Source organism: Populus euphratica, unplaced genomic scaffold (assembly GCF_000495115.2).
Source record: "Populus euphratica unplaced genomic scaffold, PopEup_1.0 scaffold159.1, whole genome shotgun sequence".
Taxonomy (NCBI): Eukaryota; Viridiplantae; Streptophyta; class Magnoliopsida; order Malpighiales; family Salicaceae; genus Populus; species Populus euphratica.
This window is the reverse complement of record NW_011499962.1, coordinates 444,592-456,447: the sequence shown is the minus strand read 5'-3', so window position 1 is coordinate 456,447 and position 11,856 is coordinate 444,592. Positions and strand designations below refer to the sequence as shown.

General features: G+C 34.4%; 1 protein-coding gene across 3 annotated transcripts; it reads right to left on the bottom strand.

Moving 5' to 3' along the window:
• Positions 1–2,505: 2,505 nt before the first annotated feature.
• Positions 2,506–11,467, bottom strand: LOC105138785 (external alternative NAD(P)H-ubiquinone oxidoreductase B2, mitochondrial-like). Of its 3 annotated transcripts, none has more exons than XM_011045004.1 (11): positions 11,064–11,467; positions 10,237–10,504; positions 9,823–10,029; positions 9,430–9,680; positions 8,877–9,099; positions 8,638–8,742; positions 3,734–4,006; positions 3,520–3,641; positions 3,097–3,216; positions 2,896–3,005; positions 2,506–2,710 (listed from the first exon to the last, which is right to left on the bottom strand). In XM_011045004.1, the coding sequence occupies exons 1-10, from the start codon at positions 11,150–11,152 to the stop codon at positions 2,918–2,920; spliced, it is 1,746 nt and encodes a 581-aa protein (XP_011043306.1). In that variant the 5' UTR covers positions 11,153–11,467; the 3' UTR covers positions 2,506–2,710; positions 2,896–2,917. The 3 variants fall into 3 exon arrangements, with proteins under 3 accessions (XP_011043306.1, XP_011043305.1, XP_011043304.1); XM_011045003.1 differs by having other exon boundaries at positions 2,506–2,651; XM_011045002.1 differs by having other exon boundaries at positions 2,676–3,005; positions 11,064–11,466.
• Positions 11,468–11,856: the final 389 nt, after the last annotated feature.

Here is an 11,856-nt window from a genome sequence, read left to right as displayed (position 1 = left end):
AAAAATTTATATGTTTGTGAATTTTAAAATTTTAAAAAATTAATTAAAATGAATGTAAGTTCATTATATATTTACGCAAAAATTAAATAAAGGGAAGTACAATATTACTTCGATAAAACGCAATCAATCTTGACTCAAAACAAGGCCCCTCTCTTACCCTCATCGCCTTCCATTCTCGAGGGCAGAAGATGAGATGAAAGGCCAGTCCTGTCGACGAAAAAGCTAAGAGCATATGCACAATTATAAAGCTAATGCTATGCCTCCCTTCTCTATAAGAACGAAGTGTCTTTCCTTATCTGCTTATCTGCTAGTAACAGAGTAGACCCCTACCCTTTTTGTCTCCCTAAGATTAAGAACCCCATGTTATACCAATCATCTCTGTTTTTCAATGTCCACATCATTGTCCAATCCATGTACATTGTCTACTACAGCAATACAATACAACCAGTTGGGGATTCTACACGTGGCGGTTTAGCTGGAGGCTAAAATGGGGCCAATTTGTTAGATAATCTTGTTCTTCAGACTCCTCCCGTCTAATCTTGTTAGATAATGACATTGTACGAATGTGAAACCTTGATGGCGTTTGCCACAGTTGTGCCCTGTTTCTTCTAGGTCTGCGATCGGTGCATCTGGGGCGGGGAAGGTAGGATCAACCCAGATTTTGTACAAGAAACGAAATGGTGACGCAGTTTTGTGAGTGACGAATTGTCTTGCTGTGAAAAATGAAAAATATTTTGTAAGACCTTAATTGACCCTGATGAAAAAAAGGAAAAAGAAAAAAGAGTGGGGCTATGCCACTGCTTTACAGGGAATTAAAAAATTCAAAGTGTTGGAGAGTGTTTGAAACTATCATAATAATTTTTTTATTTTATAGTATTTTTTTAAATATATTAAAATAAAATTTTTTATATTTTTTTATATTTTTAATATTATAGAATCATACAAATTCTGATGAAAAAAAGGAAAAAGAAAAAAGAGTGGGGCTATGCCACTGCTTTACAGGGAATTAAAAAATTCAAAGTGTTGGAGGGTGTTTGAAACTATGATAATAATTTTTTTATTTTATAGTATTTTTTTAAATATATTAAAATAATTTTTTTTATATTTTTAATATTATAGCATCATACAATTGAAACCCACAACGTGTTCCGCTAGATTTCCTAGAGGTTGAGATGCTCCACCAAATGAGAAATGACGAGTGGATACTTCATGTCCCAAAGGACCACCAAGAAAGGAAAAGGGCCATTCAAAGCTTCACAGCCCAAGATTCCTATAACATTGTGTCGGCCCAGCTCTAACCAGCCAGTTTTGTAGATCCAATCAAACGACAAGATACTAAATTTAAGGTGGTTCTTCTCCGGAGGTGTTTGGATTTTTTTATTTATTTTCCTTGTAATTTGTGAAGAGAGAGGAGAGTGAATAATAAATAAATAAAGAGACCTTGGAGGTACAATAAAGCTATAACGATAACATTACTAATAATATTAAAAATATCTTACCATAAAATAAAAAAATTATACAATATCGGAACTCACTTATCTTAGGAGCGATTGTGTGATCTATTTTGATCATTGTTAGTAATTTTTTATAGTGTTATTATATTCATTTTATTAATATTTTACCAACCATGTCAATAGCATCATCATCAAAATTTTAGTATCTTTGAAATATTTTTTTCTCTCTCTTATCTATTTTTAGTAAATCCCATGCCTTTTAAATTTTGCAATTTGAAAAAATTATAAATGAGACTGGAAGCTTACAACTCTTAAATATCATCTCGTGACTTTCTAAACTATATTATTTTTTAAAATATTTTTTATACCGTATTATTTTATCATTTTTGTTAGCATGCTACTTCATTGCAAAAGTATAAAAATTTATTTCAAAACAATCATTTACTTGATTAAATGGTAAATTCACAGCCCAAGGCCACAAAGTATCACCTGCGGGTGCCTCTTATGGTAGCTTACCAAGATTTTACCTCTTTTTTTTTTTTTTAATAAAAGAGTATTTTTTTTCACCTACCAAATTCTGAAAAAAATATCATCAAATAAACAACAATTGTTTGTAATATGCAAACATCTATAAGATCAATAGCAATTTAAACTTGTGCCTGTTGACGTTGTTTGTAATATGCAAACATCTATAAGATAAGAGCAATTTAAACTGTTAGGGGAATTTAATGGGTGAAGATGTCATTAAACTTCATTAATTTCTAATATTATGCGGATCAGGGATTAAACGCTTATTCACTAAACAAAGATTTCCTAAACCCTCGAAACTTTAGAATAAGTTGCTTGATAAAATTTCAGGCTCATCTAGCTCGATGTTGAGAAACTAAAAATATGCAAAACCCAGATGACTTATTGAGGCAGCACTATTTTGATCAAACTAAATTAAACGAGACCATGGTGGGCCATGGCTGGCCTACTTTGTTACCATTTTTTTCCTAGTAAAATGCCTGGAAGATGGTTTTGCATGCCACCACACAGCACGTACAAAAAATTTCACTAAAAGGCTGGATAAAGTGGTTTCTCAGCTTGAAAAAACAAGGGCTAATTGTAACTAAACAAAGAACATAAAAAGAAGAGCAGAGAATGTGGTATCAGCCAAAAAAAATTCGTGCATCTCTATCTCCAAGTGATGTTTAGCTGCAAAAAGCGGCACAAAGTCCGAATGCGAAAACTGTGCATCACGAAGGGTAATTATCCTGACCATTAGCACGTAAAATATACAAATTCACCTTTCCAGATTTAATATATGGTAGACTACCATGATTTGTGGGTTTGTTTATTCAACAAAACTGGTTAATGAAAGATGACATGAAAGCAAATTTTCCAGCACTGCCAAAGTGGGGTTAACAAAGCATGCACTATAATTCTGCCAAATGGATACCTGGCGACATGCTGATAGCTGCTCAAATGCCACTGGAATCCCTTCCAAAGACGAAACGCCTTGTCCAATCTGAAATCACCAACACCCTGGTGCGCCAACTGACTAGCTTGCTGAATAAGACAGAGACCGAAAACATGTTAGTATATAGCTAGTCAATTTGAAATCTCTAAGAGAGTTTGAAGCCAAGGAGAAAGCCAGTACCTTGCATAGACAGAATACCAAAGCCATTGAGAGCTGTGACCGATTGAAACCCAATCACCAGGAAGCTGTGCTGCTGTTTGTTCTCCTCCCAATGGAGCAAATTGCCCTAAGTGCTTGTATCTGAAACAATATACGCCATAAAGCAAATGACTGAGATCCTAACTGCTTGCAAGTCTCAAAGTAGAGTTCCATATGATTCAAGTCTGGCATTCAAAAAGTGGTCTGTAACTTGACTCCATAGATGTCCGAGTTAAACAGCTAGCTCTGAAGAAGATATGCAGGGAGGAAACTATATGTTTTGCTAGAGAAAAGATGCATCATGAATGGCGGAGGAATGCTAAGCATCAGTAAAAAGATCGTGGAAGAAATAGCTGCCATAACATAATCCTACTATATCAAATTTAAACAAGATTTAAGATGTACCTGAAGGGATGGAACCGATGGCGCCCTTCTTCCCTGAACCTGATAGGACCTTCAGGGTTTTTTTCAGCCTCTTCCATACGGTTGAAGCAATTAGCAAGATAAGTGCCTTGCTGAGCTGCAACCTGAATCCAGACAAATGAAAATAGATAATTAGGAGATATCTCTTAGAGAATGAAAATTCACAGAAAGTAGAACCACAAAATCAACACAAGACCTGAGCTGTTGCTGGAAGATTCTTCATCTGGGAATCAAATTCTGAAAGGGCTTTCTTAACTTCTTCAATATTCAGTTCAATTGCTTCTTTTGCAACATCCCCTCTAGCCATCTTCAAGAGATCAACAATGTCACGCATCTTCTTGTTCTTCAAATATAGCTCCACCTGAGGATATCTTTCACAAATGTCTTTAATGACTTCACGAAATTCTTTTACTGTGAGAGTTCCAGAATTGTCCTTGTCTGCCTTCTTAAATATCGCAGCAATATCTTCCTACAAGCATGGAAGTACAAGAAAGAGAACATAAATCAACAGACTAGGTGATTAAATTCTCAATGTAATATTGACATCAAATATTATTTTCACATGTATATCTGGTGTATGTCATACATCATCATGCATGGATTATTCATTTAGAAGCTATTAACAGTAGCCATAACAACAAATATGTACCAATAGTTTTCAGCTAAGCCATTGTGAGTTTACAGATATGATTTCAATGTGCAATGTGTGTTTGGGATGACACGAAGAATTTCAAGTACATACTTGCTGTGATACGTGCACGAAAAAAAAAAACACGAGATTTGATAATACGCTCGTCTACATTAGTGAGGAACTGGATTGTCACCCTGCATGAAATTGAGGTTACATCGTATGAATTTATAGTAAACTCTAGCCGGACACTAGGTATTAGAAAATCTCAATAATACCTCTTTACCATATCTTAAGGGTGTTACCTCCGCATCCCCAAACCTATTAATCATCGTTTGCAGTGAATTACATCGCAAAGCATCAAACAACTTTCTCTATATACGTATTCCATTCAATATGAGCCACATACTACAATAATCTCCACTTTGAAGAATATCCACCTTTCAGGAGAGAAGGGAGAACATGAAAGTTCACGTCGAGGCATCTCCTATCTAGCACCTGGAGATATTAATCAAGTTCAAACACTGCCTAGACTTAACTGTGATAACAAGTTTTATCGACATGTTTGCTGTATTCTCAAAATTATAAACTTTCTCAATCAATAGTTCACCAAAATAAACCAATTCCCTCATTATATAAAACCTAACATCCATGTGCTTGGTCTTTGCACGATACACTTGGTTCTTTGTCAAATTAATGACACTTTGATTGTCACAATATAACTAAACCCCACATTTCTGAATACCTTGCTCCTTAACCAACACTGTAAGCCATAAGGCTTCCTTGGTAGCCTCGACCACTACCACATATTCTGACTCAGTAATAGATAATGTAATTAAAAATTAAACCATGGACCTCTAATAAATAGACCCCCCCCACAAGAGTGAATACATAACATGTGGTAAATCTTATGTTATTTAAGTCCCCTGCATAGTTTGCATTTATATATCCCATAACTAAAGAATCACTTTACTATTTGCTAAAATGATACCATAGTCTAAAATGCCCCTCAGGTATCTAAAGCTCCACTTGATTACATCCCAATGTTATCGTCCTGGATTTAATATAAACTTGCTTAACACATTAATTACTTGTGACAAATTTGGTCTTGTACAAACCATAACAAACATCAATCACCCCACTACACTGACACATGTGACCTTTGACATATCTTGCTCTACATCATCTATCTTCAAGCATTGATCAATAGATAATCTAAAATGATTCATCAAAGTCATATTCATTGGTTTTGCATTATCCATGTTAAACCTTTCTAACACTTTCTTAATATAGCTACGTTGAGACAACCATTATTTCTAGGAAACTTTGTCTTGATTTACCCAAGTAAATTCATATTATACTCGTATATTTTATAGTTAATCTAGATTATGTAAGAGATTGCTGCAGCCTATAAAGTGATTTCATCAATTTACAGATTAAATGTTCTTGTCAAACTGTGAAAGCAAATATATCTTATCATAGTCAACCACTTTTCTCTATAAGTAACCATTTGCTCGTAGATGAGCTCTAAACTTCTCACCCTCACATAGTCAACCACTTTTCTCTATAAGTAACTATTTGCTCTTAGATGAGCTCTAAACTTTTCTAAAGCTGATTCTTTTTTCTTTTTTTTTAACACTCATTTACTTTCTATCGCCCTCTTCCTCTCTAGAAGGTCCACCAACTCCCATGTCTTGTTCTTATACAGATACCATATGTTTTCCTCCATAAAACCCATCCATCTACTTTTTCCCCGAGTTATGTAATGCCTCCTCAAACATAATAGGATCTCCGCTACTGGTAATGTGCATAAGAAACCAAATCTTCAAAAACATACCTAGTAGGTGGCCTAATAACGCGTTTAGGCTTGTTTATGGTTATACTATCATGCTTATGATCTTCTAAACTAGAACTTCCTGCATTCAGAGTATTGAATTCTCTATCATGAGTCTTTAGCTACAATTGCACCTCATGTTTATTGCTGCTGCAATTTTTTGGCACTTGTTTCTTCTTTTCCTGAGTTCGTTGCAACAAGGCTTTTTCATTAAAAAAATGCATCTCTATTAATCACTATCTTGTTTTCCTTTGGATCCTAAAGCTTAGCCTTTCACTCCTTTTTGGTATCCAAACAAAATACATTGTCTAAACTTTAGATCAAACTTCGACCTTTCATCACTAGAAACATGCACATAGGCTGGACATCCAAATACTCTCAAACTAGAATAGTCAATTTCATTGTTTGTTAATACCTCTTCCACTACTTTTCCATCTAGTGATGCTCTAGGTGATCTGTTAATCAAGAAACATGTCATATTCAATTCTTTGTAAACCCCACATTCAATATAAGACACCTTAATTTTTTAGTTATTATTCTGTTCATCCTTTCCGTTACATCGTTCTGTTATGGTGTTTTACATACTGTAAAATGTCTCTTGATCCAATGTTGCTCACACAACTCCATAAACTTTGAATTTGTGCACTCAATACCATTTTTTGACCTAGGGCATTTAATCTTCCTTCTTATCTAGTTTTCTACTTTAGCCTTACACACCTTGAACTTGAAAAACATTTCTAGCTTGAGTCGTATGAAGTACACTTAAACCTTTCGTGAGTCATCAATGAAAATAAAAAAATACATGCCCTTCCCATCATGCTACCCTTACGAGACCCTAAACATTTATATGAATACAATAAATAATCCCTTATCTTGTCTGTGGTTGTCTTGAAGTGCACCTTATTATGCTTTCTAAAAACACAATACTTGTAGAAACCAAGCTTGTATGTTTTGACATCCTTTAATAGATTCTTTTTATAAAGCTTCATCATCCTATGCTTACCCATATGGCATAACCGCACATGCCATAAGATCATGCTATCTGACTCAGATTCTACGGCTACCGCTCCACCTACAACTATGGTACCTATTGGTCTATAAATATTTCCTGCTAATTTTTTCCTTTTTTATCATTGTCATAATACCTTTATTCACCTTCATTACTCGACTTTCAGATTTGAAACTAAAACTGTTACGATCTAAAATATCCAATGAAATCAAATTCTTCCTCAAATATAGTACATATCTAAACATCACATAATATTCTAATAAAACCATCAAACATTTTAAGTTTTATATTCCCCATTCCAACAACTTTGCATGAAGCATCGTTACCCCTCGGAATAGAGCTAAAATTAACTAACCTATATGAGATGATATGAACTAGATGAAACATAAAACATATCCCTGTCATTGCTCTCTGAGTGTTCTTCTTCCACCACATTCACAAACTTTGATGAACCCTCTTTATTCTTTATATCCCCCTTCTTTTTCTTTGGATATTTTTGTTTTATATGTCTTTTTTTCCTACACTTATAACATTGTATGTCCTTCCTTTTCCTGGATTTAGACTGAGCTTTGTTGCTATTTAATCCATTTTAGGACTTGTTTCTCTCACGTTCTTGATTACTCCTCACCACAAGCCCTTTACCTTATGAATTCTCATCACCAGCTTTCTTTCTCATATTAAAACCTAATAAGGCATTTGTTATTTCCTTAAATTTGAGAGTTTCTTCCCTCCACATTAAAGTTATAACCAAATTTTCATATGTAGGAGAAACAAGTAGAGAATTCAGAAACATCAACACCTTATATTCGTCATCAAACTTCACATCAACTCACCTGAAATCACTAACGATCTAGTTGAAAAGGTTGACATGTTCATTCAAATTTATAACCTCTGACATCTTAAGACCATATAAATTCTGCTTAAGATAAATCTTGTTTGTCAACAACTTCAACATACATCGTCTTTCTAATTGGAACCAAATTGTTGTTGGTGATTTCTTATCCATGACATGATACATCACATCATCACCAGACAAAACCTAATAGTTGTCACAATCCTCACTTCCAGTTCCTTCCAATCTTTGTCGTCCATGCCTTCTAGTTGCTTTCTGTGTAACGCTGTCACCATATGTTATTGCACTAACAAATCCTTCACCCTCTTCTGCCATAATCTAAAATTATTAGATCCATCGAACTTGACCATGTTGAATTTTGCAGAAGAAATCCTAGACATCATGAACCAAACTCTAATACCAATTGTTGTGGTACAAGACAATAATGATGAATAGTACAACAATATTCACGGGGCATTGTCCCTACACCTCTAAACTATCAATCGTCCTTGGTGGGCAATAACTAGCTTTCTCTATATACATGTTTCACTTAATATGAGCCACATGCTAAAATAATATTCGTTAAAAAAGAACATTTTTGTTGTTCACTTCAAGAATGAACAGTTTTGTATGTGTATCCCTATAAAAATTATCTACTTAATGTGTGAGAGAGTTTAATAGAGGTAAAAACTTCCATTTTAGTCTTAATAAAAAGGAACAAACAAACTCGACAAAAATATAACAAAACAGGTGATGTCATGCGTGCAATTATAACAAAAAAGTAATGAGAACAATACCATGACTTTGCGTTGGTTAATTGTTGCACAATCACCAAGTGCATATATAGTACTGCATCCCTCAACTCGCAACCATTCGTCAGTTGCTAAAGCACGTCGATTACTCTGTATTCACAGGAACAATTTTTTTTATAAAAAAATAAAAGTGTTCATTTTGAATGAATCTTTAAAAAAGATGACAGAAGATATGTTGGAGACACTGAAATAAATAAATCTGTTTTTATAAGCCAGAAACACACCTGACCAATTTGCTGCATAAAATCCTTTATGACAGGATGAGTTCCATTTCCAGTTGACCAGACGACCATTCCATATGGTATAGTAGTAATTTCACCATCATTCCCTCTTGCTTTAGTAGAGATTTCTTTATCAGATACTTTCACAACCATCGAACCTAACTTCACATCAATGCCATCTCTTTGGAACTTCTCTTCCGCAAAATCTGTGATTCTTTTGTCAAACCTGCATACAAGAACCCCCAACAGCATGAGTTCATCTATTAGAACTCTTCAAGTACATGCAACTGTACGCGATTGATGCATTAAGTCTTGAACCCAATTAACAAGCTTAACAAGTCATGCCTGCATATGTTGAACAGTTCCTAAAGTCTGGTTTAGATTGCTACTGTAATATTTCTGAACTATTTGCAAATCAAAAATCAACTTAATCAAAGTGAACTGCAGGACATCTTAATTATATTTAACAAATACTAGCGTTCATTCCATCTAAAGTTAATATCAGAAACCAAACCAGTGAGGTATCAATCATCATGAGCAGAAGGCAGGTACTTACATGTTCAAAATATGATCTGATGCTTCAAGTAGTGTTATTTTTACAAAAAATTTTGCTGCTGGATACAGTTTGACTAAATCCTCATTGACAAAATCATGAAGCTCAGCAGCAAACTCCACTCCTGTTGGTCCACCACCAACAACTACAAAATGAAGTATTCTCTTCCTTTCTTCATCACTAAAAGTCGGCAAGCTTGCCTTCTCAAATGAGTTGATAACAGATTGACGTATCTGCTGAGCATCTTCAACTTCCTGCAGAAGAAATCCATTTCCTTGTACAATTTAACCGTGCATGTGCATCAAGCAACTCAATTCCCGATTTCCTATCTCTCCAAAATTTTCCAGACAATGAAATTGATAAGGATAGCATGCATTGAAATTCTGAGAAGGTTACCTTTAGGAAATTGCAGTTCTCAACTACACCAGGTGTGTTGAATGTGTTTGGACGGGCTCCCATGGCTATAATAAGATAGTCATAATCCACAACAAATTCTTCTTTTCCATTCTTAATGGATTCTGAACTAGGTCGACAATGAACTTTCTTATTTTCTGCTTCAATCTTGAAACATTCAGCTTCCCAGTATCTAATGTCAATACTTTTCTGCGAGAGGAAGAAACAAACAAGGGCTGGTTACTGCGTTACCTCATATCTAAAATCTATTCTTTATAAAGTGAAGTTCTATGCACAATCACCTACATAAATCCTATACATCATATGACCCACACATGATGAACAGACAAGATTTATTCATGCACAAGACTGCCCAGAGTCAAAGCTCATGATTCTTAACACTCCATTTCTCATTACCTTCCTGACAATGCTACGAATTGGTTCGACAATGCTACGAGCCTCCACCGTACCACACGTAACACTTGGTAACAAAGGAGTGAATGCAAAGTAGTTGCGAGGCGATATCACCTGAACATCATATGAGGGATTGTTAAGTTTCTTCAAGAAACTGGTTCCTGCCCAACCAGTCCCAAGCACCACCACCTTCTTTTTCTTGATCTCCTCCAAAGCTGGTGGTGCACCACCAATTCCATTTGCATCTGCGTAAGCTACATAGCATCCACCACTGCAATTCAATCAATCACATGATAAATAGCAATCACCAAGAAACTCTGATTAAATAAATAAATATCAACTGAAATACTAAAATCTAAAATTAAAAAAAACCCGATAATTCTAACAACAACAAACAAGAACATGTTCAAATACCATTAACGAGCACTATTTTTAATGGAAAAAAAATTAAGATATTACTAGTTATACAGTTTCATTATTAGAACAGAGGAAACAGAGTCGATCTCTATTGTAGGTAGCAGCAATAATAGAGTTAAACTGAATTATCTAATTCTAGAAACATCCAACAAACTTGGAAGCAAAAAAAGAACACATCTAACCGCAACAAAAACGTGATCTAATAATGCTAATCGCAGAATTACCAAACTACTAATCACCTAATTAACACACACAAGCAACCAACCGTAAAAGAAAAACTCCATCTCCTCCATTCACACACTTAGCAATCAATCAAGAAAAAAATATTTTTTTCCAAAAATAGGAAGAAAAAAGTATCGTTCAAACATAATTAATCGAACTGAAGAAGAGAAATTTGGAGCGAGGAATATTACCTGATGGTGCAAACGACAACGAGTTTAGCGAGAGAAGGATAGTCATTGAAACATCTAGAAGCTCTCTTAAACAAACTCAAACTGTTCATTTTCACTGACTTTAGGTTCTCTAAATTTGTGAAGACCAAACAGTGTCGGCGCTTTCTGATTGCAGGTAAACAGAGAAAGTCTTTCAAAAGGATTTAGAGAGAGTGTGAGAGAGAGATGCAGTGTTGGTAGCTTGAAGAGGAAGAAATGTAAACAGCCCGAGACGGTAGGAGAGGACAGGAGAAGAGAGGGAAGCGTTACTGCTTGCGTTGTCTGTAAGTTGGTGGCGAGATGTTTCTTTTCGGGGTTTTTTTATTTTTTCCGTTGATTGTCATGGAGGGGAAGGAAAAGGCGGCACGTGCTTAGCGGTAGCGAATAACTTGAAATTTGTTGTTTTTAGTTAAGCAGCAGGACACGTGGCAATTTGGTGGAGCGGCGGCTGTGGTCTTCTAAGGGGGTGTTTGGATTTTGATATAAGTTGATTTTTAAAGTATTTTTTTTTAGAAATATATTAAAATAATATTTTTTTTATTTTTTAAAAAATAATTTTTAATAGCATTAAATAAAAATAATTTATAAATATGAAAAAATTTAATTTGAAACAAATAAAAAATAAAAAATTTTAAAAGTATTTAAAAACATAAGAACAAATAAGCTCTAAAAAACACCTTAAAATAATATTGTTTTAAAAAATTATTTTTAACATCAACATATCAAATAATATTAAACATAAAAAAATTAATTTTAAATAAATTAATTAATTTTT